This window comes from Frieseomelitta varia, unplaced genomic scaffold (genome assembly GCF_011392965.1).
Source record: "Frieseomelitta varia isolate USP_RPSP 00005682 unplaced genomic scaffold, Fvar_1.2 scaffold_909, whole genome shotgun sequence".
Taxonomy (NCBI): domain Eukaryota; kingdom Metazoa; phylum Arthropoda; class Insecta; order Hymenoptera; family Apidae; genus Frieseomelitta; species Frieseomelitta varia.
The window spans coordinates 430869-457097 of NW_025110711.1; the positions used below are offsets into that span (position 1 = coordinate 430869).

The window sequence follows — 26229 nt, forward strand, 5'->3', positions numbered from 1 at the left end:
TCGCACGCACGCACACATCGGGATGTAGTAACGACGCCGACGACGCCACGACAGTTGAAAAGAATGAGTCAAACGCAAGTTAGATAGCGATTCTGTTTGCTCGATTACCAGGTCAAAGTTCGCCAGCTCACGCTGCCAGTATGCCACTGCACTATTTACGTACGTACGAACGTTTCCACATTTCCATGCGAATTCGTTCCACAAAGGGCGCACAAAGAGACGGACTTTGCGTGGCCTTGACTCGCCACCACCGTCAGACCATAGTTTTCTGAAACTACGACACATGTACAATGTACAACGATGTCGCTCATTGTTTGAGGCGTCAAGAAATGAATGTTCCCCGCAGAAGAAATTCCCGGCCTCCCACCAAGTCGACAGCGTCACATTTTTGTACTTAAGGATAGACTTCTAATCTTCGCTCGCGATAACGTCGACGTCGTTTTCTGCCGCGATTTCCAAGAGCAGCGAGCAGTAGTGTGTCGTTGACCATTGCGGCGACCGCTCCGCCTCGCCACCGAGGTCCACGTTCAAATCTAGTCCTCTTCTTCTTCATTTTCTTTCCTCATCGCGCCTTCCATCTGCCTCCCCTTTCAACAGATCCTTCCAAGTGAAATTCGCCGAAAGTATTCGCTCGAAGGGCTTTTCCTTCGCAGATTATATCAGACCTGCCGTTCTAAGGCAGCCGGTCTTTCGATTAATACTCGACTTGAATCCAACGCTTCTTTCCCACTCCTCTTTCTCTCTGTCGTTCGGCAACCTTTCCTTTTTTTTTTTTTCTTTTTCATCGGGAAAACGACTCACGGTGCCATCGGGTGACGTTCCTTCGATTAGGAAAATCGTAATAGTGTCGCGCTGGTGAGAACGTGAGCAAAAAGGGGGAAAGAAGTTGAAGAGGCAACCATGTACGCGAGGTTGTTACCATTGAGATCCAGTAAACTTGGATGTTTTCCAAGGAGATTGGCTTCGTCCTCTTCGGGGCCGAGGGTGCCCGAACAAGCAGTACGTGCAATTTTTCTTATTTTCGCCCTTTCATTTCTTTCCAACTGCGAACCGACCGAGATCGATCGATCCGGCTTGGGACGAACCAGAACAATTGATCAACTCCTACGGCCGCTGATTCAATTTTTAACGCGCGCGACCGTCCGTGTTTTTAATCGAACGTTGCCACTCGAGGAGAGGTTTCGTGTCGTCAGCTGCTGTAATTAATAAAACAACCGATCCGATATTCCCTCGCGTGAGCGTCAGGAATTGTTTGTCCTAATCTTGACGGAGAAAGCTGCAGAAAATGGGAAAGGGATACGTGCAACACTCGTGTGATCGACACGATAAAAAAAAGATACGCATATGTGCATTGACATAAAGTATTCAAACAATCAACTTGTAGATTGACAGTGGATACGCATTATGAATATATCATGCATGTTGCGTGAAACAATTTGAACTTTCATTAGCATCAAAACACGATTATATTAGTAAAGTCTGAAGCAAATCTGAAACTTCGTACACAAGTTAAAGATCATTAAACGAAAGTCATTTACAAACAGTCAGTTATTCACTGTGTTAATAAGTCGACTTCAAAATTTGTCATTGTAAATAAGATAATTGTGTCTCGCGCGTGAAATTTCAAAATATTTCGTGTAATGCGTATGAAATATAAAAATAAAAATTTTCTATAGTAAATATTCTATAGTAAATATTATACTTTCGCAAACGAGTGTAGCTTCAAAAATTTGTCCTTTCAATTTTACATATAATTTTCTCGTTGAAGGATTACCATCTCGTGTCGAAACTTTCCACTGCGTTATGTCACTCGGCAATGATTTTCACGGCGAGATAATAACGAAAATTATTCATCGCACGTAGGATCGAAATACGACCATAAATAATGACATATAGACGCTGCGTAGCATAGTATACGTCCTAGCATACGTATTTCGATAATTTTCTAACAATAAACAGCAACGAAACCCGTTAAACGAGCTTTTAAACAGCGAATACATCGTTCGATTTCAAAGATCGCTAGTTTAATTGGCCGCTATAAATGTAACGGACGACGTTATCACGAATACATAATACAAATGATATCTTCATATACACATACACGCAATCACTGAATTATAAATGTATCGTTCACATTTGCACTCATTGTGTGAATCCGAATATCCCTTTCTTCCTGTTTCACTCGCGTATTCAAACGTATAAAAGAATCGCGATCCATCAAAATTTCAACCAAGGTATTTCAGAAAAATAACGGATCATCGTTGTTGATCGAACTATCGCCGAGACGTTCGACAATGAAGCGATTATCATGTATATATCAGCTACTTCTGTTTGCTTCTCGATTAGACAGTGAAGATAAATAAGAGCATTTCAAATAAATTTTCCAGAAGAGAATCGGCCTTTCCTCCTCTACGACATCGGTGCGAGCACGATAAGAATCGCGTTTTATCAATTGCCACTGAATCACGATCCGGCCGCGATACGAGCAGCGAGAAATGATCGTCGATAATTCGGATAGCGTGCACGTTTTTCTGTAATTCGGAAGCGAGATCGATCTCGTCGCCGCCCGCGATGGGCATCGATCTGAATCAACAAGTTGAACAAGATAATAGGCTCGTCAAAGCCTATAAAGATATTCGAAAGAGAACGTAAAGCTCCGAGCGCAAAAAAAATTCCTTATTACGGGCTTCGAAAAAAAAGGGGTTGTAAATTAGGATGGAGTGAGCGCCTTCGTCAAAAGGCTAGAGTCATTGACTGTTTTGTGACTGGAACGCAGAAAATAGCCATTATTTTGAAAGTAATTGACGTTTAAGAACGTTTTAACTCATTGTGCTAGAACAATTAGTGGCTATCGGCCTGGTAAAAATTTTTCGTTTTCATTCTTCATCGTACGTACGGTATTATATACCCGTAGAATGCAATGAATGAAGGATACGATAGTGTTATTACATCGCGCAGAATCGTAGATCACGCTCAACGTTACAATCGGGAATTGATTATAGCTGAAAACAAACTGCGTCTTGAGAGACGAAGATAAGAGAGCACGAAGTGATTTATCACGCACAATCGGCAATTTTTGGCTTGCGAAACCAACAGAATCTGCGTCAGAACGAATCTGGAATCGACGATACGTCATTGAAAAACGATTTCTCTTGGCAGGGAGGGAAGGAATTCGCATAGTGGGGGAATTTAGATATTCAAGTAAGAATAGAATTATCAAAGCGAAACGAGGATTCGATGAAAAAATGCACAGAACGCAAATTGCAATCTCCGACTGGGAAAATTGTTTTGACTTCGAATGAGTAATTCATCTGATGTATGTATGTAAGTAACTCGATTAACAGGAGTTGATGAGGAACGATATTGAGCTAAAACAAAATTCCACATATTCCCACAGATCTTTTTTCCTTTCTTTTTTTCATTTTCTTCTGTCCTGCCCTTCTTTTTTACACATTTATACATATTTTCTCTCTTTCACTTGTAGCTTGAGCATTCAGTCGTATCAGAGCTTGAGCTCAGAACTTGTGCAAAAATCCCTTTAACATTTAATTCGTTGGAGCGCACACGTAAACAGAACTGTAATTATATGTAACGAGTCGATTGGTGTGGGGAAAGATTACACGTGTACGTATGAAAGTATGTCGAGTGGTAATCGGATAGAAATTGGCAGGGGGTTTTTCGTGCTCGATTGAAGTGCTGCACACAAAGATAACATCCGAGAACTTGAACGACCGTAAACACACGCGATCGTAGATTACGCGAACAGTTTAAAGAAACGACCAAGTTTAAAGAAAGGAGAGAATCGTCGAGATCTTTTATGTAATTACGTAGATTTCGTATTTATGTGGTTCGTCGTTGTGCGTAAAGAAAGAAAAAAATAAAATAAAATTCGCTTCGTGCGAATTAGATGAAACATGCAAACTGACTCGCTCTCGCGTACAAAGATGTAAAGCGAAACATTTCGACCGTTCGTCGTTACGAACGCGGGGAAAAGTATAGAAATCGTTCGAGGCTTTTCATTTGCAAATGGAAAGATCCCTGCTTTAGATTTTAATGACTGTCCTTGATGAATGACGCGTCTTACGATGGCACGTTTGACATTACGTACGTTTCGAAAAGAGCGAATACAGAAAAACGATTTAAAACCTCCCCTGAGACACAACGTCGCGCGTAATCAAACTGAAACAGCCACGATCGCGAACAAGAGAAAAATTTCACGATTGAAAAAGCTAAACAACCATTAATTAATTTTGTAAGGGAAATCGAGTAGACTTACACAGAGAGTTGCAGACGACAGAGGGACCTCGTAAGGCAACGATGTTCAACGAGCGCAGCCAGCTGTCGTATACAAGACGTTTAGTGGTGAAACTAGGCAGCGCTGTCATCACGAGAGAAGACGAACATGGATTAGCACTGGGTCGTTTAGCATCCATAGTCGAACAAGTAGCCGAATGCCAAAACGGAGGTCGTGAATGTATTATGGTAACTAGCGGAGCGGTGGCATTTGGTAAACAGAAGCTCGCCCAGGAACTCTTGATGTCCTTATCGATGAGGGAAACGCTGAGTCCTGGAGGCCATATGAGAAAACGCTCAGGTATAATTCTACATTCGTATGTTGATTGTTCTTATTCATAAATACGTATGTGACCATATTCGACAAAAAATTTCGCTTACGGCGAAAGTGTGTTCTCTGAGAAAAACTTTTCTACGTAAATTTTGACAAATCTCTTTTATCTTCTATCTCACACACACACACACACACACACACACACACACACACTTGGTTTTGAAATAAAATATCGAGATATGTGGAAAATTACGTGTGAATGTAGAACACGGTCACATATATCTTCCTTTATACATAATATTAATATACTAATTAATTGTCCATCATTGAATATCTCTCGAGCGACATATGCTGATATTAAACTTTGTTCAATCGTGGAATTCATCGATTGCATTTCATTGTAGAACAGCGTAGAACTTCACGCACGACTCGCGTTACAATACAGCATAACGCATTCTGCTCGATGATAATTTTGTACCACGAATCGGATATCCGACAGTAATTCGACCCAAGATCGTTTCAACGTGAATTTCATTCTCAAAGTGTTATCAATCAACTACAAATTAGAATATACGTTTCTCGCGGTTATACTTCGTATTTGTAATCTGTCTCCTTTATATCTCGCGCGTTAATGAGTTCCGAATAAATTTGTGAAAATGTATTCTGATTTGTCGTATTTCTTCGCCCGTATCTCTCGCGATCTTAATTCCCGATCTTAATTCGTCCTCTATTAATTAATCGTAATTACACGAGTTGTCGGTGATCATACGAAACGTGAGGAGAATAGTATTCTCTCGAGTTTTAATCGTTCATGACGGATCGATCGGCCGAATAATACCGGCAATTTATAATGATTAAAGTGTACCGAATATAAACCCTCATCTGCGAGTATAATCTGTTTGCTTGGCAAGGTACGTTTCTCCGAACGATGCAATTAATCCAAAAAAGAAATATGCACGTATGTATAATATTCGTGAATCGTACGACAACATAAATCCGAAGAATGTTCAAAAAACGTTTGAAACGAATAGTGTGATTATCGTATGAAAGAACTTCCTAGATGAAAGAAACAATAGGTAACTAAATTACATCACTCTGGAACGATCTTATTTTTTCTTTTCCTCTAGAGAACGAACAATTTGTTTGCAATGTTCATTAGCAGGGAACATTGTCGTTTGCTTACGTTAATGGCGTGGCAGGGATATTATTTTTTCGTGGGCATTCACGTAGCGGCCGTGTGAAAGAAATCGATACGAGGGCTCGTAAATTTCGTAACGAACGGTAGACCGTCGACGACAGAGACGCGTCGGAACGTCCCCGAGGTACTTCCTGATATCCAGAGGCTCCTCGGCAACTTGACAATGTCCGGTCTTTCTATCTAGGTTAAACTAACAACCGCGAGCCGCCCAATTCTTTTACTGGCAATTCCTTCGAGATTCTATTTGCTCGGGAAAACATTCGCGGTAATTCCTCCTTTCGAGAGAAGCAGCGATCGAACGCGATAGACAGAAATTGCTGAGAAAATAACGCCGCCTTGTTTCTTATTACTCCCACGGAAACGTTTGAACAGAGTTCAATGGTCGTCCATTTTTTCTGGCATTCCCAACACGCTTTGGCAAGAAAAACAGGTTAACATAAAATTGCGAAAGCGTCATAAATGATCAAGACTCGTATTTTTTGCGTTTTTTATCTTACTCTTTATCTACACTTAACTTTGCCTATTGTACTTTAAATTTATAATAGTACGATAGTTTGTCCAGAAACAATGAACCATTTCGTAGTCGTAAAAAGAAGTAACTCTTATCATTTATTTGTGTCTACTCTCTAGTATGAACTTACAAACAGAAAAAATTTCCTTTACATATTGGTAAACAAGAGTGAAGCGGTGAACTGTTTTTAGACAAACTCCAGACAGCCGCAAAAACTATTCATCTAACTATACCGTTTATTGTATTATACACGATCTGCCGAGCGTACATCCAATTTAATGGTCCAATGGTACTGGATGGTACACTAATTTCGATGTATTATTTACACAGGCACTCCTTTGGAACCTAGGGCAGCAGCCGCAGTGGGTCAGTCTGGCCTGATGTCTCTATATGACGCTATGTTCGCACAATATGGTGTAAAACTGGCCCAAGTATTAGTCACCAAACCGGATTTCTACAACGAGGAGACTCGTAAAAACTTGTTCAGCACCCTGACCGAATTACTTAGTTTGAACATCGTTCCCATAATCAATACCAACGACGCTGTCTCGCCTCCGCTAAGCGTTGACGAGGAAATAACTGGCAGAGGCATTCCCATCAAAGACAACGATTCTTTGGCCGCTATGCTCGCCGCTGAGATCCAGGCGGACTTATTGATCTTAATGAGCGACGTCGACGGCATTTACAACTTGCCCCCGTGGCAGGACGGTGCTAAGATGTTGCATACATTCAGTATGGACCTTAGGGATACCATCAAATTCGGACAGAAGTCGAAGGTCGGTACCGGTGGCATGGACTCGAAAGTTAATGCGGCGCTTTGGGCTTTGGATCGAGGTGTCTCCGTAGTGATCTGTAACGGAACTCAAGAAAAGGCTATAAAGAATATTCTGTCCGGAAGAAAGATCGGTACATTCTTCACACAGACAACCGAAACTTCCACACCTGTAGAGGTTGTTGCCGAAGATGGTAAAAGCTTTTTTTTAGTTTCTAGCAAACTTTTATGTCTTTCGAGTGCTTTATGGAGTAAAAGGAATAAGTACATAGCTTTTGGCTGCTTAGGAAATCTCTTGCAAACATTGCTTTCGAATTTGCTTGAATAGTTTCAACACGTTTGACCCTTCAGGCGAATTATGAAAGAACATCTTTTTTTCCCTCCTCTTTCCTTTTTCAATTAGAGCAGAAATTGTTCAAGAAAGATTAGTTTGTACACGAGAGAGAGATAATTTTTTCGTAAAGGGATCGGTCAGTGGCGTCATTTTGTTCTACCGACCATAGCAATATAGGTCATCGATTATCGAAGGTAGAAATGAAACGGCTTACGGCTGCTGTATCGTGGCCATTGTACAATTATCCGCGACACGTATCGCGCGCCTCTCTCTAAGATATAGAAAAATATCACATTATTCGGGGGGAGTATATTCAATCGCAACAACTTTCAGTTAACATGGTCGGCCATTGAAAAAGTAAGTGAAAAGAAAAGTAGTTAAATATTCTTTTAACTAAAGAGCTTCTTCGGGAGAAAATACCTTCTATTCTCGTTACTAGCGTCGGATTCCATTAAAACTTATTTAATATATTCTTTGCGATTCAGCCGTTCGACTGTGAATAGCCAACGCGTTGCGAACCTTGTATTTCTTTCAAGGATAATCAATTTTGCCCATTCAACAAATGTAACTATGTACTTTTTTCCTTTCCTTTTCTAACATTGCGTTGTAGAAGGAGAGGAGGCAAAGTCCAATTACGAAAGCGCGCGATATAAAAAAACATCTATAAAGTCGGAAATCTCAGAAAATAAAAAATTCAGAATCTTTAAAAAGAAAACTATCGAACTGTGTCGAAGTATGTACTTTACGATGCCAAAACTTTATCTATAGATTAGACTGTCAGAATCACTTAAGACACAGTTTCTGTCTAAATATTTTACGAGATTTACGATGTTAACGCCAAGTAGAAAAAAGAAAGATCCATTTCATGTTCAAAAATGATAATTTACAGCTCGAATTGGGAGCCGAACTCTGCAAGCCCTTCAACCAGAAGAACGAGCAGCTTGTATCAATACGTTGGCTGATCTTCTGGAATCTCGTCAGAGGGAAATTCTAAGCGCTAACATGAAGGACCTCGAAGCTGCAGAAAAGAGTGGCTTGGCGAAAGCTCTGCTCTCTCGACTTTCCTTGACGCCTGCCAAATTGAAGTCTCTGAGCTCTGGTTTGCGGCAGATCGCCAACGACTCCTTAACGAACGTTGGTCGTGTACTCAGGAGAACAAAACTGGCTGAAAGTCTCGAACTGAAACAAATCACTGTCCCTATCGGCGTGTTGCTAGTGATCTTCGAATCAAGACCGGACAGTCTACCTCAGGTTGCGGCATTGGCGATGTCTAGCGCCAATGGTCTTCTTCTGAAAGGAGGCAAAGAAGCAGCCAACAGCAATCGGTATTTAATGGAGTTGGTAAAAGAGGCACTGAACACCGTAGGCGCTGCAAATGCGATATCCCTTATCTCGACCAGAGAAGACGTCGGTGACCTGCTGTCGATGGGCAAGCACATAGACTTGGTGATTCCTCGAGGCAGCTCCGACCTCGTCCGTAATATCCAAGAGCAATCGAAGCATATTCCTGTGTTAGGACACGCGGAGGGTATTTGTCACGTGTATGTGGACAAGGATGCGGATCTGATCAAAGCTTTGAAGATCGTCAGAGACTCGAAATGTGATTATCCTGCCGCTTGTAACGCTATGGAGACGCTGCTTATTCACGAAAGTCACATGAAGGGTAGCTTCTTCACGGATGTGTGCAACATGCTGCAAAAGGAAGGAGTAAGGGGATTAACGTGATTTCGGAACAAAGGAATAGTTATTATTGTACGTAACTAAGCGCTTAACATTCTAGGTAAAAGTATATTCCGGGCCGAACCTGAGGAAGCAACTGACGTTCGGGCCACCGGCCGCCAAAAGCATGAAAACCGAGTACGGAGCCCTGGAATGCGCGATTGAGGTCGTGTCAGACGTCGACGACGCGATAAATCACATCCACAAATACGGCAGTGGACATACGGATACCATCGTCACCGAGAATAACCACAGTGCCGCGCACTTCCAGAGGGAAGTCGACAGCGCCTGTGTTTTCCACAATGCCAGTACCCGATTTTCCGATGGATACAGATTCGGTCTTGGCGCCGAGGTGAGCCATTGAAATGAAAAATTCAAGAATTAAAAAATTTAAACGTCCGAAAGACTCGGCAGTCCCAAAACTCAAATATTAGATTTTTTTATTAATATTGAAAAATTCAAAACTTCAAAAATTCATCTTCATCGACTTGATCTCTCAAAATTTCAACAAAGTATGAATTTCTTATTACTTTAAGGTGGGAATTTCGACCGCTCGAATTCATGCACGTGGCCCGGTGGGGGTGGACGGGCTGTTGACTACGAAGTGGGTGTTGCAAGGTGACGGCCACGCAGCTGTTGATTTCGCAGAGGGTGGCGACCGAGTTTGGCTACATCAATCTTTACCTATCTACGAATCTGCATGAATTAAATCGGAACAATCGGAAAATATCGGAATCTTTGGTTCTGCAACACGGATTTTACATCAAGAGAAATTTCCAGGGAAAGATCAAAGGGTTGCCACTTTGGATTTATTCATAAAACAATCCAGATTACGACCAAGCTTTTTCTCCTCCCTTCAATCATTCGTCGCTGAATGTTCACAAATAGTTAAAAATTTAATCAAGTGGCAACGCAAACAGTTCCGCAAATTATAATCTCATCTATCTTCCACGAAAATCTTTCTATTCGAGAAAAACATTATTAGATCGTTGTTAATTTAATATAGTGTTAATAATACTACAACATAATTACAGCGCCGTCAAATGAATTGAAATAAATCAAAATATGTCAGTTTTTGTAAAATAGTCACAAAAGTACTATTATGTGAATTATATTAGTGAATATCTAGTTTGGTTTTAAAGTAAATAGCATTCGTAAGGATTGTTGTCGTAAATGAAATTATAGCAATATATTATTTTCCGTCGCGACATAATTTTGCTCTATCTTTCCACGAGCCAAAGCATGCTAAATCAGAAAATAAATAAAAGCAATGTATCGTATATGATTAATTTATAATTGTACAAATACATCGTCGATCAATTTGTACTTATGTTTTAAATTTTACCACTTTGTAATTTTCCCTTCTGATCATGACGGACGTGTACGAAAGATAATTTCATATAAATATAATATGAATTCTTATTAGCGAAAAAGCATCTGTTTGTAACTTTAACAAGTTAACAAAGTTTGTTAACAAAAGTGACCCTCTTGTTCGTAGTTAGTTTAGTTATTTCAAAAGTTAAGTCATCCGATTATATTTGTAACTCCTCAGTTAACTGTCAAATTGGAAACTTTTAAGTTATCTCAAGCATAAATAAAGACACTAAGTAAGAACTTTCTAAATTTCGTTAATGATGCTGCAAATCGTTTAGCAGATACAAGAATAAAAATCGATAAAAATATGTAGAATAAAATCGTTGTTGAATATAAACAAGTAAGAATATCTCATAAAATGCGTATAATTGTTTATCAATAATGACGTAAATTGTAATCGGACAACAAACTAAGTACAGAGTTCAATCTCGGTACAAGAATAATTTTACAAGTGGTTCAAGAACCTATAAATCACTACTACTATTGTCGATAGTGAATATTTTGTATGATTAAATTTTTATAAAATCTATAAATTTTATTTAATCTACAAGATTAAAGACGAGTATTTGTTTTCATTAATGACTATTCTTTACATTATAGTCGCAAAACAATTTGTTTGAAATTTTTCGAATGGTAATTTATGATACGATCGAGGACTGGCACTATTTTTGAAAAGAAAAACCAACAAAAGGACTACGTTCTTGCTTCATTAGAAGGCTCATTAGGATCGATTTATTCGAACGAACACACGTTCAAATTTTAAGCTAATCTTATAAACCATTCAGAGAAATACTTAAACAAAACGCATTTCGCGCGGATTTAATAAGAGATTGAACGCAATCGATTTCTATGTTTCACGATTCAATTGAAAGAAATAAGAGCTTAATTTATAACATTTTCAAGCCTTCAAATGCCTGTCGCTTTTTCTTTTTAATTGTAGCATAAAAAACCGAACGTTAACGAATAATTAAATAAGATGATAATATGAAATGACATAATATGATAATATTTGAAAAACAAATAATAAAGAATATGTGTTTATTACTTCTCTTTTGGTATAAAAATGAAGTTTTCCTGCATGCGTCATCAAAGTCTTCTTAAAGTCTTCCTTTTAAATAACTTTTTATTCGATCAAGACTTTTTACATATTTTCTGGAGCCCATAATTTAAACGTTCGATCGTAAGAACTGGTCCCGATGAATTTATGATCGGAGGAAATATCGACTGACATAACTTTACCATCGTGACCTGGTAACGTTTTAAGTGGTTGCCAAGTTTTATTCGACCATATTTTCGCAGTATTGTCATACGATGCTGTGACCAGGTACTGTCCTTCTATCCTTTGGTATTTCACATCTGACAATAAATTTGTATGCGCGGGTATTGTATATACGCAAGATCTCTTTCGTAAGTCCCATATTTTACAAGTATTATCTTCGCTCGCTGTTGCTATATGAAATCCATTCGGAGAAAAGTCGATACCGAAAATAGATTTCAAGTGGCCCTCCATAAACATAATGCATCGTCCTGTACGAAGATCCCACACTCGACCAAAAGAGTCGTGACCACCTGTGGCACTTACGCTACCGTCACCCTGAAAGCTATATATAAACTCTGTAACATGTTACTTTTCTTTTTATTGCAGATATTGACAATTTTAAATATGCTACCTAATGCAGTGCACAGCTCTCGCATGACCCTCTTGATGTAAGACTTCTGCTTGTTGTTCCAAGTCCCAAAGTCGCCAAGATGCGTCATAACAACAAGTCCCAAGAAATCTACCAGATGGATGAAATGCTAATCTTGAAACTCTGTGTGGTTCATGTCCTTCGACCTCAGCTAAAGGTTCCTCCCCAGATCCACCACTCCACAATTTTACTGTTCCTAGATATACAATAAATATTAGAAATAATATTTACTGCACTGTATAATCATAATCTTTCAGTGGAATAAAAAAAATTTGTATACCATCCGAAGCACAGGATGCTAACACACAAGTCTGTCCAATTCTCTCTCCTACCACCTCTTCAGTAATAGTAGCTTTTGGATGAAAAACAATGCAGCCAACATTACAAGTATGTCCTTTAAGTGTTCTTAACAAAGTACAGTCAGGTACAGACCATAGTTTACACAAGCCTGACCATGAAGCTGTAGCGAGCACTTTGGAATTTGGACTAAACTGACAGAAAGAAATTGGCCTAGTATCCCCAATTTGAGAACAGTAAATTGTTAATGCTTGTAATTTTTTCAGAAGCTCTTGACGACGTGCTGTACGTGTAGCTGTTGGTAACTCCAAGTCTTGCCTTGCTTTGTCCAATCTAGCCTTTGCTCTGGGCAATGAGTATGCTATCAAATAAATAAAAGTATCACATAAATAAGCAAATATAAAAAAATTAAAAATAATATAGTTTAGACTCACCAGCGATCCAAGAACGTGCTATTTGAAGTGACTCTGGTCCCTCATGGTACCACGTTGTTTCTGTATCTCTCTCAATTGGATGAGAAGGTTTCTCTTCATCTTCATGCTTTTTCTTTATTGCATCTTCTCCCAAGTTAGCCAATAATTCTCTCAATCTTGTTCTCCTATCTGCGGGCCCTTCACCAAACAGACAAATAGGTTCTCCTAATTGTCTTAAATTCTTCTTTACTTCTGAATCATCGGTAGACACATTGATTTGACGGGCTTTCTTTCTACGTTCAAATTCTTCTAAGAGAGCTTGTCTATCTTTAGACATTTCATCTTCAAGCTCCATATATTCATTTGATATATGAATGTTTCCCAAAGTAGCAGCAGCGCTGACATTATCTCCCAAATTCGTAACATCTTTCTCCTCTTCTGAAGATTCGGCCACAACAGCCAATCTAGCACGCTCCGCTTCTTCGAGAGATCCATAATGAACAGTTTTCTGTTTTTTGACATAAACCAAATCTTCGTCATCTGACATTTCAAATGATTACTGATTGTAGAAATAAACTGCAAAAAAACAAATATACAAAATTAATAACGTGCGGTTACTTAACCTCATATGCAGTACGAACATAACCTATATTGCAAAGAATATGTACGTAACTATATTTTTAAGACATGATGTTTCGTGTAAATTATACAGACCAATACGCACCAAAATAAATACAGTAATCGTTGAAACTTATTAAATTAATTTCATTCATAAAAATCTCGTCTCATCACAATAAAACATTCTATAACTATTGGCTGTCAAGCAAACAATACTGTACATTATTCGAATATCTAATAATCGATAATATTCAAATCGACTTTTATCAAAATATCGATATTCAAATGACGTTATTTGTAAACCTTCCTTTAATTTAATCGTATCAATTTAACTTTGATCGTTAAATCAATTTTATTCAGAGCTGGAATAATAATATATCCTGTCACCAAGTCATTTTCCCTACCACGTAAATTAAACTGAAATTTTTTTTCATTTTACATAGTTAATGATATAGATTTATACATAATCTAACACGTAATTATAAATTTATATATATATATATATACATATTAAAAATCATATTACGTTCGAAGTTTATAATATTGTGAGATTTTTTTTTGAAGATTGGATGGCCTGATTTTGATGATATGAAACGATAAAAATTCGTTCGTAACAGAACGAGAAGTCATAACACTCTGAAATAAATAATTGCTTTTAATGACGAATGAGTGGAAAAGTATAAGGTACGAAAATTTTTAATAAACAAATGAAAGAATAGTAGTGACTCAAGCCATTAAAAAAATGACTGTTACTTAGACTCTAATTATGAAGTTACTTGTTTATTTATTTTGGATTAGGGAATTCAGTTAATGTTCAGAAAATGTTAATTTATCTTTGAATAATGAAAGCAGCAACTATTGTGATTTTGTATCAATTGTAAGTGTTTCTGCAAATATTAATTTTAATTTTAAGCATCTTCTATATTGTGTAGGAATGTCTGTATGGGTTGCTTCTCTAGGTACATGTTAACCGTTGGATTTCTATTTACTTTGTTCTGTATTATTCGAATTTAATCTAATCTGTTACAGTCAGTCGACGATAATTGCTCTTCTGTGTAATTTGTAGAAAAATTTACAGTTCATGCTGTTTGTTTCTGACTCTAGCATTATTACAAAAATTTTATTTAGAATTTTATGGGCCATAATTATTTAGTTTTCTTAACATTGTATGATGGTTTTAATTTTGCCAAGGTTGTTGGTATAGTTTATGTAGGATTTCGTAGGATAATAGTTTTCTTTTTTTCCTTGTGTGTTTCTTTTCTTTTCGTAAATGTTTATGAACCCTTCAATCTGTATTTAGAAAGAAAGTTGATTAGTAATAACTTCTAAATGCGTGCCTATTGATAAGTACGTGTACTTAAAAGAAAATTTTCAAAATCTGCTTCTTTGATTTTCCTTTTGAGGAATAGTATGTTAGGAAATAGTGTAAGAGATTTGTTCGATTATATATTTATTTTTGTATAAATTATTTGATTGTGAAGATGAAATTTCCTGATTGAAATGTGAGATTTATTGAGTATAATTCGAAGAAGATAATTTGTTAAACATAGTACTTGTTAAGTATAATTTATTCTATATTGTCTAAATTTTGTTTATGTGATATGGAGCTGCTGCCAGATTTGGCGGGATAGGATGATGAAACTCTTAGCTTCAGTTCCCCCTCCAGTCCGTGCTTAACCAATCAGAGGCAACCGAGCGTTAGCTCTACTGCATAAAAAAAAGAGCTTTACCGCGCTAGAGCGCATTCTACGTATCATTCTTGTATCGTATACTTGACTGAAGTGTTTTCTGCGTTTTCTGCGATTTGAAACAATGGCCCGCACCAAGCAGACTGCTCGTAAATCAACTGGTGGAAAGGCTCCACGAAAACAATTGGCTACTAAGGCTGCTCGTAAGAGTGCCCCAGCTACTGGCGGAGTGAAGAAACCTCATCGCTACAGGCCGGGAACTGTTGCCCTTCGTGAAATTCGAAGATACCAAAAGAGCACTGAATTACTCATCAGGAAATTGCCATTCCAACGTCTGGTTCGTGAAATCGCTCAAGATTTCAAAACCGATTTGAGGTTCCAGAGCTCTGCTGTCATGGCCTTGCAAGAAGCTAGCGAAGCTTATCTCGTTGGTCTGTTTGAAGACACCAACTTGTGCGCAATCCATGCTAAGCGCGTAACAATTATGCCTAAAGACATTCAATTGGCTCGTCGCATTCGTGGAGAAAGAGCTTAAACAGCTCGTATAAATTAATCGGCCCTTTTTAGGGCCATAATTTTTTTCAATGTAGAAACATCCAGGTTCTTTACTGCATTTACAAATCTTTACCGAACTAATTGTCAATCCAATGAAAATGAAATCGTCTTCTTACATCACATTTTACGTTCTTATCTGCTCGTCATACTATAGGAATTTATTAAGAACAAAGAAAATTTTTTATATTTTATCAATTGATGCAATAATATAATATGTAATTATTAAAAATTCAAATAGACATTGAATTACTTCGTTTGAATTCCATTTTTGACAGTATTGCACGACTTACCATATTTTAAGATATTTCGGGTTTTCAACAATGTATAACTTAAACATTTTGTAGTTGGAGTTTGAAGTAGACATCGTAGCTCAACCCCCTGCACGGAACTGAACATCTGCTTCACGTCCCTTTGTTTACGTAAGCAAGCCTCCGCTGAATTTTTGACGAGTCGTTTTCTATCTTTATTCAAAGTCTCAAAAATTTTAAATCGAAGTGTAAATTTTCAGATGTCTTTGCCAGAAAGGAAGAAGTTTCCGTCTTCATCTTTGCTTTATAGAGTTAGAGAATAAAAAGAAAATATAGTACAGTACCTTAAAACAGAATTTTCTTGTCGAAAATTTTATTAATCTTTAAGATAACTCTGTGTAAATAGAGATATTTAATTTAACAGTAAGCTTGTACATGTACGAATTCGAAGATCTTTAATAAATCGAATTTAATTTTTTAACATAAAAAGACAGGCAAACCTTAATATCAATATGGTTAGGAGCATATAAAATGAAGAAAAGAAGAAAAGAAATTTCCAAAAACAGACATAGAAACAATAAATTGCCATAGCGTCACTATTATCCGAGTGAAGCGGGACTGAAAGGGAAGAAAGACCAGTATATCGTTCAAAGGTATTCTCTTAGAATCATTAATTTTAGGGTTTAACTTGTTAAAACTAAACATTTTGACATTATTAAAGTGGCTTTTCTGGAAATAAGTATAAAGTTTCATATTTATACCTTTCTTTCAAAAGAATTGTTAAAGAAACCTTCCATAAGTTGAACCCATAAATTAATAATAGGTAATAAACCTTGTACCTGGAAAGTATGTATATATCGAATAGATGCTGATATACATGGTTATTAAGATGGCTATTTAATGTAATGACTATTTTAGTTTCTGGGACCCATAGAAAAATATTTTCGGGAAAACTTGAACACAATATTCTCATTAACTCTTAAGAACGCGAACAAAATGTCTTCCGATTATGGCAACCAATTGTCAAGCGCTGTGCTTTCGTTTCCATCCTGTATTTCTTACAAATAATTCTGAATTTAGAGTTGAATAACTTAGGCGTCGAGGACGTTACTATTATTAATGATAAAGTTTTTTTATTTACAATACTTCTTTCTCTTTTAACACAAGTTTCAATTGTTTTTAATTGTAAAATCTATTACAAAAAAATTTAACAGCAAAACGTCCGTTATTCGATCCTTCTAGCACTTTCTTCGATTAGCCCCCTCCAGTCCGTGCTCAACCAATCAGAGGCAACTAAGCGTTAGCTCTACTGCATAAAAAGAAGACCTTTGCCGCGCGACAGCGCATTTTACCTATCGTTGTTGCGTTATACGCTTCGCTGTAAAATTTTTATTACAATTAAAGACAATGGCTCGCACCAAGCAGACTGCTCGTAAATCAACTGGTGGAAAGGCTCCACGGAAACAATTGGCTACTAAAGCTGCTCGTAAGAGTGCCCCAGCTACCGGCGGAGTGAAGAAACCTCATCGCTACAGACCTGGAACTGTTGCTCTTCGTGAAATTCGGAGATATCAAAAGAGCACTGAATTACTGATCAGAAAATTACCATTTCAACGTTTAGTTCGTGAAATTGCTCAAGATTTCAAGACCGATTTGAGATTCCAGAGCTCCGCTGTCATGGCCTTGCAAGAAGCTAGCGAAGCTTATCTCGTTGGTCTCTTTGAAGATACCAACTTGTGCGCAATCCATGCTAAGCGTGTAACAATTATGCCCAAAGACATTCAGTTGGCTCGTCGTATTCGTGGAGAAAGAGCTTAAACAGCTCACATGAACAATCGGCCCTTTTTAGGGCCATAACTTTCTTCAATGTAGAAACTCCAAGTTTTGAACTATACGTTTGAAATATCCTACAATTGAAATTTGAGCGAGGTGTTTATAAAAGACAAATATATTTATGAAGCATTTTCTTTTGCATCCATTTGTATGTAATTTTTCTTGCAACGGATGATTTTTACCTTTATGTTAAACATTCGAACATTATATCGCCTCTAATAATGTTTGTAGAAAAATTTAGAAAATTGAAATACTTAACATGTAATTTGCGATCAACTGATTTTACGATTTTTTTATCAATTTTGGTCTTTCAATGGCCTTAAACTTTTTCACGTAGTGTCTACCAAATGTATATACGTATTTAGAGTAGAATTTAAAAAATATACTAAAATGTAAGTAAAACGACATAAATTAGTCTGAGTTTTACGATTTTTAAAATCTCGTACGATAAATCTAACTTTATGTTACAAGCGCTATAAAAATTATGAAGGTTCTGTAATGATTATCTGATATTCTGTAAACAAGAAAGCGGTAGCCACTTAAACATACCATAAATTAGGCCCTTAGGCACATACTGTAGAATTGAAAGAATTGATTGTTTTGCAGCTATCCTTATGGTGACGAAAAGGTTGTCTCCTGAGTTTACTCCCGTCCTCTGACATTTCATTATACTAATCTAACATTTCACTTCTTTTTCTGAGTAATGAGTTGTTCGTTTTTAAATGGTATTTCAACTGATTGTGGTTTTATCTTTTTAACTCATTGTCGTTATTCTCATTAGTTCTTAAAAGTAACTCCAATGTTTATTTCAATAGTTTGACAATTTAGACTTTTGTTGTATTGATATTTAGTGCAAAAAAAAAAAAAAAAAAAGAAACTGAACTGCTACAAAATTTTGAATATATTCTTTTTTAAAATTTCGTGTATACAAAGTTCAAATTTTAAGTGTTTTTATCAACTATTATTGCCAGTTGTCTGGATACTCGAATATACTTACTTCGAATTTTACACAGATTTTATAGAATGTTAGTTGGATATATTATATAAATATTATGAACCAAGAAATTCCTTCGTAATAAAATACTTTGTGGCCCTAAAAAGGGCCAGTTTTGTAAATGATTATAAAATTAAGCTTTTTTCTCAGTCTTCTTTGGCAACAAAACTGCTTGAATGTTCGGTAAGACACCACCTTGAGCAATAGTTACACCGGAGAGCAATTTGTTTAATTCCTCGTCATTACGAATGGCAAGCTGAAGATGACGTGGAATAATTCTTGTTTTCTTGTTGTCGCGGGCAGCGTTTCCCGCCAATTCCAACACTTCTGCCGCCAAATACTCCATGACGGCTGCCAAGTACACTGGTGCCCCTGCACCAACGCGTTCTGCGTAATTTCCTTTACGAAGAAGTCTATGTATGCGACCAACAGGGAATTGCAGGCCAGCTCTGTTGGAACGAGACTTCGCCTTTCCCTTAGCTTTTCCACCTTTGCCGCGGCCAGACATGTTTCACGTTGAAAATCGAGTAAGTACTGCAAATGCACTTTAACAGATGTAAGAGAAATATGCCAGTTATTTTCCAACCGTGTCTTTATACACTAACCGTTACGAACACCAAACGACCAATGACGTGCCAGCTCGCACGCCATTGGCCCGCCGCTGCTGCTGCATTTCACAATATATAAGAAGCCTTCAGGCGGCATTCGACATTCAGTCTTGAATTCTCACAACAGTCGAGTGTAATTCAGGTCTACGAAAGCAAGTTACGAAGATGCCACCGAAAGCAAGTGGAAAAGCTGTGAAGAAAGCTGGTAAAGCTCAGAAGAATATTAGCAAGTCTGATAAGAAAAAGAAGCGCAGGAGGAAGGAGAGCTATGCCATCTACATCTACAAAGTGTTGAAGCAGGTCCATCCAGATACTGGTATTTCCAGTAAAGCCATGAGCATCATGAACAGTTTTGTAAATGATGTTTTTGAGCGTATTGCTGCCGAAGCATCGCGCTTGGCGCATTACAACAAGAGGTCCACCATCACATCACGGGAAATTCAAACTGCTGTCAGGCTTTTACTGCCTGGTGAATTGGCTAAGCACGCTGTTTCTGAGGGTACTAAAGCTGTCACCAAGTACACCAGCTCGAAGTAAACATTGCAGCATCATACAACAACATAATCATCGGCCCTTTTCAGGGCCAACAATTTTATGACAACGTAAAACATCTTGGTTATAACTTGACAACTATTTTGATAACTCGCCCTGTAGATTTTCGGAGTCATTTTCTAGTATTGTAATATAGTAATAAATATATTTAAATAATAAATTGCACTTCTATATATTTATACGTATGTTTATTACTCAGCATAGAATTAAATCTAGTGTAAAATAACATTCGTGTTTCAACGTTTTGTTTTATTACAACAAAAATTTAAGAAGTATTGCAAGCCATTTTTCTAATTGTTTTCCGCGGTGTTTTGCAGCTATTGGACTTGCGCAGTTTATGCCTGAGGAACATTCAATGTGGCGATCAATGATGTAAATTTCTTAAATATTTTACTTTCTAATATTTGTATATTTTTTAAGTTGGAAAATATCAAATACAAATATTAAAAGCACCAAAATATAGTTATAAATATATAAAAGTACTAGATTGATTATAGAAATATAAGTTTGATGTTAATATTACTAATATAATCTAATTTTGTCATGTTTCGAAATTTTAGGTTAGAATGCTATTTTGCTAGCAACTATTACACGATGCTTTCATAACTAAAAATATATAAATACTTTAAGGATATTCATTAACACGATACAAGTTTTAAGCTACAGGAAAAACATTTATACGTTAGAATTTTAACAAAAACTAAAGAAAAACATTGATTGATTTGCTATTTATGACAAAATTTTTACTGAGGAAAGGTTGTATATTTTTCCATTTTACATAATTGATGTCGAAAACAGAAGACTGATAATGCCGTCGATATGTTAAAAGTTCCATAGTAGAATTATTAATTTCAGTGTAATTTCATATGTGAAAAATTACTATATATTTTTAATTTATGAAAACTACAGTTATTTATCAAAAAATGTACGTAGCAAATTCGTTAATTAATTCATGAAATTTATTAACTATTAATATTTATTTTGAAATCAACATTGATGAACCATTATAGAAATGGCTTCCATAGATGGAGCCACTGTCACTTGACAACGCGAAATCTAATTGGTTGAGAAGAGAAGTTATTTCTGACGGAAAAATGCAGTATCATGAAGTTATTAAATAAAACAAATTGAACAAATTCCACAAAACTATACAACTGTATTATTATTTCCCTTCCCAATTACACTTCAATTATTTTTTAAAACTTTGGTAACTAAAGTAAAAATTTCTTACACCAGATGTCAGGATTTACGACCTTTAGCGTACCCTCCATACTTAAATTTTTTGATGAACAGACAAACTGGTGTGCAGAAAGATAATGCACAAACAATAAGAAATAATAACACCTAAATCTTTATACAATATGATTTTTCTTATTTAACACATGAATAAATATTCAATTTAAGATTCTGCTATCCCTTTTCATATCACAGAACGTAAACTTTTCATTCAGCGCAACAAGCAAATCAATGATGACGTGTCTTGTAGCTTGTGCGACTCTCTCAAGTTTTTACTCTGATCGTAAACTTTTTTATCATATTTTATAAACGAAATAAATTTTGAAAACCTTTATTGCTCTAAGCTATTTATTGTAGTAACATCCGTGATTTTTCAAAGTAAAATATGCTTATATATGTATATACTAATATGTACATATGCAAAATTTTACATTTTTCTCAATAATATATATAAAAAACTTAGAACTTAGAATGCATAGCAGACGATGAGTATCAGATAAATGTGTAGGAAATATTACTCTCTTTTAAAATAGATTATTGATATACAAAAAATCATTTAATAAAAAAATTTTAAGACTAGAATTTTAAGAATTTTACACTATGATAGAGTAAGAGGCAAAACTTGTCCAAGAGGTTCAAAATATATGCATAGAATGTACTTGAAAAAATATTAATCGATACTATTGTACAAATGAGAACGTTTTTATAGTAGAAATATTTTGTACTATAAAAGTATGTAGTATAAAAGAGTAATACTTATGCTATTATAAAAGAAAAAAATTTGATGCTGTACTGAATTGTTACGTTTTCATATAAAATAGTAATAGAATTCCTAATATGAAACTTAATTTATAGTAAAACGAACTACAGATGAACGATTTGGAGAAAATATTTTGATATTAGTATCTTCAATTCATATACTGAATCATAGATTTCTCATGTATACTATCATGATCTCCATCAAAGAAGGAACAACGAATATAAATTAACTAAAGTCAAATGTCGTAAATTCTCATTTGAAGATACTAAGAACATGAATGATACAATAAAAATTCATTCTAGACATATAAACCGAATATTTCACACATCCATGGGAATTGATATTAATCCAATGATAGAACATTCGTGGTTCACGCTGTACATCACTAAGCGATCGAATATTAAGCAAGTTTTTTAACTATCCGTTGTAAGTAGGTTATAAACGATTGAACGTAAATTATCAGCAGTCCTTTTTTTACAATTTTCTATATAAGTATTATGCCAATTTTCGCGTAAATGTATAGATTTTTAACTTTTTCTATACGATGTTCTATCGCATCGAAAAGACGGACTTCGTCGAACGGCGCAATATTTCGATTGAACGAATGAATATTCTCGAAAATCCATGAATAGATAAAACTACAAACACAGAGCTATATTTTCACGTAACAATTGCTTGTTTATATGCATATAATACAGAGAAACAAAGGTCGAAAGTAAAGGTATATTTACCGCTTCTTCGCTGTCACGGAATCGCGGCATCCGACATATTGGGTGAGACTCTCTCCATGGTCCGCGCTTAAGAAAGAATACCGCTGTCACCGAGGCTAACTACCATTAACCGAGAGCAGCATTCGTCTAGCTACCTGCAGACACTTTATAAAAAACCGTTTGTTGTTGAAATATTTTCACAAAAATGGAAGATAAAGCGAATTCTAGTAGCACCGCGGTAGAATCTGCCGAAAATCCATCTGCACCGGCAAAGAAGTCGTCAAAGAGCAAGTCGAAAGCGCAACGTGAGAAGGCTTCTCATCCACCAACTTCTGAGATGGTCAACGCTGCCATTAAGGAATTAAAGGATCGCAAAGGATCATCTCTACAGGCGATCAAAAAATATATTGCCACCACTTACAAAGTCGACGGAGAGAAGTTCGCCCCGTTCATTAAGAGATACTTGAAGTCCGCCGTGACGTCTGGTGCTGTTGTCCAAACAAAAGGCAAGGGAGCATCGGGATCTTTTAAGCTTTCTACTGGGAAGAGTGAGACGTCCAAAGCCAAGAAAGTCCCACATCCAGCTAAGAAGTCCGCACCGAAGAAGGCACAGTCTGTTGAGAGGAAAACAGTCTGGAAAAAGACTGCACCCGCTAAAAAGCCAGCATCACCCAAGAAAGCTGCAGTTGAGAAGAAGCCGGCACCAGCGAAGAAGAGTTCATCCAAGGTAGCTGCTGCAAAACCGAAAGCAGCTAGCGAAGCCAAGAGCATGTCGAAGGCCAAAAAGACCGCTAAAGCACCAGCAGCCAAGACTAGAACACCTAAACCAAAGAAGGCAGCGGCACCAAAAACAGTCAAGTCTCCAGCAAAAAAATAATTATTTTTCAACAATATTATCACTCGAAAATCAAATGGCCCTTTTCAGGGCCACTAATATTTTTTACAAGGAGCATATCTCTGTTTTCTATCCATATATAAAATATTCCGTTGACTTAATAATTTCAGTCGTTAAAAAGTAAGAAAAATTGAAGTAGGATATGCGTTTTATCACTGCTATATTAATTCTTGGTAGCATAGAGATATTTTATATACTTCATTTTTTGCGATATTTCTATTTTGATCTTTGATTAAAAAGTACAGAAATAATAGTGAGTTTGAAACCATTATATTTCCAATCTTGTACATAAGTTGAACGCAGTGCTAGGGAATCGCTAATGGGAACGTGCTAACATAATCTCCCTAGTCTATGCTATCGACCAGTTCCCGCCAAAACAGGAGATGAGCACACCATGTACATATGTATAAAGATGGTAGCCAACAATTTCTTTCGTCAAAAATGACATTAAATTTAAAGATTATCATAAGGCGTCGAAGCTTTTTATCCGTGAACGAAGACTTAGTAATCAAACGTTTTTAAAGATACAAATCTTTCTATAAATTTTTATACCAGAATAGTTTTTGTACATAAGTATCTAACTTATTCGCATATTTTTCAGACAAATACAATCAATGTAATAAATAAAATAAATAAGAAAGAATCACAATCTAATTGGATACATGGGAAAATAAGAATTGGAAAGATGAACCATGTATGGAAATTTACGTGAATATTTTATTCGTATAATTTTATAGTTACTAGCTGCATTTTTATAAGCTATACCTTATATTTTCTAAAATAAATATTTATTATGTTGTAGATGTATGTACATATATCCGTTTTATTCGTGCTTTTTAATTTTATTATTTTGAAATGTAGAGTTCTTCAAATTATTGATCTTTTTGCTCTTTTGTTCATAGTTTGTCCTGCTTTGAATGGATTTATGAAGTTTTCTAGATAACATATCATTATTACTGTTATTATTTTTATAAATATTGAGTTTATTTGAGTAGAGAATCTTTAGCTATCACAGGAAATTGGAATAGCTATTTATATCATCTTCAGTAATATTGTAGAATTGAACATAAGCAAAAAAAAATATTTTATATGATGTATAATATACATACATATAATCTGTAAAGACTGAATTTACAAATTGATTATTCAAAGAATTATTACAAATTGATATTTATTTTCCAAATCAATAGTTTGAATACTATGCATATAGTTTTTGCAAAAAATATAATGAATTTATATTAACGAATAAATTTGTATTAGCAGCTTTTTACTGAATTTATTTGATCTTATTGCAATTTACCAATGTATGCCTGGCATTGGAAACGCTGAATAAAGTTTCTTAGAATCTCGCATTAGATTTTAAGGTTTTCTAAGAACTATATTATTACTTGTTATCTACCGATATCGATTTTAAATGACTATCATATTGATATCAATATAAATGAAATATTTTGTGTTCTAAAATACTTCTTGCCCTTTTATCGACTCTATTATTTTCTCAGTTGGGAATTTTAGTACTATAATTATTAAATATTTTTACTATAACTGTTAGATATTTTTTGTGCTTAAGATATAAGTATAAAATTATATATTTTCCCTAATATAGAGAAGAAAAATCCTCAGTATCTTGAAATTAAACTTTTAGTATCGATTTTAACTTTTTTGTAACGAGTTTGGTGTTGATGTATTCCATGCCTATCTACAATTTGATTGCTTTTGCCTAAATCAGTACGTGAGGTAAGGAATCAGTAAGTGATGTAGATATCTTTCTTTCGAAATTATATGCAGAATTTTTTTCTCTAGCGAATGAGAATTTTTTTGCATACTGGACTTGTCGGAGCAACGATGTATTCTAATTTTATGTAACTTATAGGGATTAAAGGGGTTCGTAGAACGACTGCATTTTACATCTGCCTTTCCAGGCATTGTTAAAAACAGTCGGGATGCAACCAGGTTATTGTTCAACATATACTTAATACATTTCACTGGTGAGAAATTCCCCCTTTCAGATGTAGCTACCCGGCTGTCTCTTATTGGCCGAGCACGAACTAGTGGGGAGACTGCACAATCGCCAATATAAAAGAGCGACGAACAGGGCGAAAACGACACATTTGGTTGCTGTTTTTCGACCAAGACTGATCACGATACACCATGACTGGCCGTGGAAAGGGTGGAAAGGGATTGGGAAAAGGAGGAGCAAAGCGTCATAGGAAGGTTTTGCGTGATAATATCCAAGGTATCACCAAGCCAGCTATACGTCGTCTTGCTCGTCGTGGTGGTGTGAAACGTATTTCTGGATTGATCTACGAAGAAACGCGAGGTGTATTGAAAGTTTTCTTGGAAAACGTTATCCGAGATGCGGTAACGTACACCGAGCATGCTAAAAGAAAGACTGTGACAGCTATGGATGTCGTCTACGCTCTGAAGCGCCAAGGAAGAACTCTCTACGGTTTTGGTGGTTAATTTGTGTAGTCATCTCTGTATTTTCAAACAAACGGCCCTTTTCAGGGCCAACAAAAGTTTTCAACGACGGAATTCTCTCTGTTACTAAGAACTGTTGACGCATGGCTTATGTAAATCGATAAAGCAATCATGGAAGCGTCTCCTGCCAACGAGTTCCCGCACGATACGTTCCGTCTCGCTTCCTTTTTTCTTGCGT

General features: G+C 36.2%; 7 protein-coding genes across 8 annotated transcripts; 5 read left to right on the forward strand and 2 right to left on the reverse strand.

Moving 5' to 3' along the window:
- The first annotated feature begins 439 nt into the window (after nucleotides 1-439).
- On the forward strand, nucleotides 440-10427 carry LOC122537436 (delta-1-pyrroline-5-carboxylate synthase). Of its 2 annotated transcripts, none has more exons than XM_043670585.1 (6): nucleotides 440-999; nucleotides 4258-4594; nucleotides 6607-7242; nucleotides 8272-9089; nucleotides 9163-9453; nucleotides 9638-10427. In XM_043670585.1, exons 1-6 carry the CDS (start codon nucleotides 901-903, stop codon nucleotides 9803-9805), a joined length of 2349 nt encoding a protein of 782 aa, XP_043526520.1. In that variant the 5' UTR covers nucleotides 440-900; the 3' UTR covers nucleotides 9806-10427. The 2 variants fall into 2 exon arrangements, with proteins under 2 accessions (XP_043526520.1, XP_043526521.1); XM_043670586.1 differs by having other exon boundaries at nucleotides 4291-4594.
- LOC122537438 (U4/U6 small nuclear ribonucleoprotein Prp4) lies at nucleotides 10241-13920 on the reverse strand. The gene is made up of 5 exons (XM_043670591.1): nucleotides 13598-13920; nucleotides 12895-13449; nucleotides 12444-12821; nucleotides 12146-12359; nucleotides 10241-12076 (listed from the first exon to the last, which is right to left on the reverse strand). Exons 2-5 carry the CDS (start codon nucleotides 13418-13420, stop codon nucleotides 11617-11619), a joined length of 1578 nt encoding a protein of 525 aa, XP_043526526.1. The 5' UTR covers nucleotides 13421-13449; nucleotides 13598-13920; the 3' UTR covers nucleotides 10241-11616.
- A 1322-nt stretch (nucleotides 13921-15242) lies between these two features.
- On the forward strand, nucleotides 15243-17949 carry LOC122537473. Its single transcript, XM_043670654.1, has 2 exons — nucleotides 15243-15712; nucleotides 17325-17949. Exons 1-2 carry the CDS (start codon nucleotides 15304-15306, stop codon nucleotides 17798-17800), a joined length of 885 nt encoding a protein of 294 aa, XP_043526589.1. The 5' UTR covers nucleotides 15243-15303; the 3' UTR covers nucleotides 17801-17949.
- Nucleotides 17950-18899: 950 nt separating this feature from the next.
- Nucleotides 18900-19454, reverse strand: LOC122537441 (histone H2A-like). Its single transcript, XM_043670596.1, has one exon. It carries the CDS (start codon nucleotides 19315-19317, stop codon nucleotides 18943-18945), a length of 375 nt encoding a protein of 124 aa, XP_043526531.1. The 5' UTR covers nucleotides 19318-19454; the 3' UTR covers nucleotides 18900-18942.
- A 49-nt stretch (nucleotides 19455-19503) lies between these two features.
- LOC122537442 (histone H2B-like) lies at nucleotides 19504-20244 on the forward strand. Its single transcript, XM_043670597.1, has one exon. It carries the CDS (start codon nucleotides 19583-19585, stop codon nucleotides 19952-19954), a length of 372 nt encoding a protein of 123 aa, XP_043526532.1. The 5' UTR covers nucleotides 19504-19582; the 3' UTR covers nucleotides 19955-20244.
- A 2567-nt stretch (nucleotides 20245-22811) lies between these two features.
- LOC122537451 (histone H1-like) lies at nucleotides 22812-23974 on the forward strand. The gene has a single exon (XM_043670613.1). It carries the CDS (start codon nucleotides 22881-22883, stop codon nucleotides 23550-23552), a length of 672 nt encoding a protein of 223 aa, XP_043526548.1. The 5' UTR covers nucleotides 22812-22880; the 3' UTR covers nucleotides 23553-23974.
- A 1691-nt stretch (nucleotides 23975-25665) lies between these two features.
- Nucleotides 25666-26089, forward strand: LOC122537469 (histone H4). The gene has a single exon (XM_043670652.1). The coding sequence runs from the start codon at nucleotides 25722-25724 to the stop codon at nucleotides 26031-26033; it is 312 nt and encodes a 103-aa protein (XP_043526587.1). The 5' UTR covers nucleotides 25666-25721; the 3' UTR covers nucleotides 26034-26089.
- Nucleotides 26090-26229: the final 140 nt, after the last annotated feature.

Excerpts from the sequence above, each read along its gene's own strand:
- LOC122537436 (XM_043670585.1), top strand. The coding sequence starts at position 901 with ATGTACGCGAGGTTGTTACCATTGAGATCCAGTAAACTTGGATGTTTT. Across the intron at positions 4,595-6,606 it reads CCATATGAGAAAACGCTCAG|GCACTCCTTTGGAACCTAGG; the intron begins GTATAATTCTAC and ends TTATTTACACAG. Across the intron at positions 9,454-9,637 it reads GATTCGGTCTTGGCGCCGAG|GTGGGAATTTCGACCGCTCG; the intron begins GTGAGCCATTGA and ends TATTACTTTAAG.
- LOC122537438 (XM_043670591.1), bottom strand. The coding sequence starts at position 13,420 with ATGTCAGATGACGAAGATTTGGTTTATGTCAAAAAACAGAAAACTGTT. Across the intron at positions 12,822-12,894 it reads AGCACGTTCTTGGATCGCTG|CATACTCATTGCCCAGAGCA; the intron begins GTGAGTCTAAAC and ends TTTATTTGATAG. Across the intron at positions 12,077-12,145 it reads AGAGCTGTGCACTGCATTAG|CTTTCAGGGTGACGGTAGCG; the intron begins GTAGCATATTTA and ends GTTTATATATAG.
- LOC122537473 (XM_043670654.1), top strand. The coding sequence starts at position 15,304 with ATGGCCCGCACCAAGCAGACTGCTCGTAAATCAACTGGTGGAAAGGCT. Across the intron at positions 15,713-17,324 it reads CATTCGTGGAGAAAGAGCTT|CGCATTTTACCTATCGTTGT; the intron begins AAACAGCTCGTA and ends GCCGCGCGACAG.
- LOC122537441 (XM_043670596.1), bottom strand. The coding sequence starts at position 19,317 with ATGTCTGGCCGCGGCAAAGGTGGAAAAGCTAAGGGAAAGGCGAAGTCT.
- LOC122537442 (XM_043670597.1), top strand. The coding sequence starts at position 19,583 with ATGCCACCGAAAGCAAGTGGAAAAGCTGTGAAGAAAGCTGGTAAAGCT.
- LOC122537451 (XM_043670613.1), top strand. The coding sequence starts at position 22,881 with ATGGAAGATAAAGCGAATTCTAGTAGCACCGCGGTAGAATCTGCCGAA.
- LOC122537469 (XM_043670652.1), top strand. The coding sequence starts at position 25,722 with ATGACTGGCCGTGGAAAGGGTGGAAAGGGATTGGGAAAAGGAGGAGCA.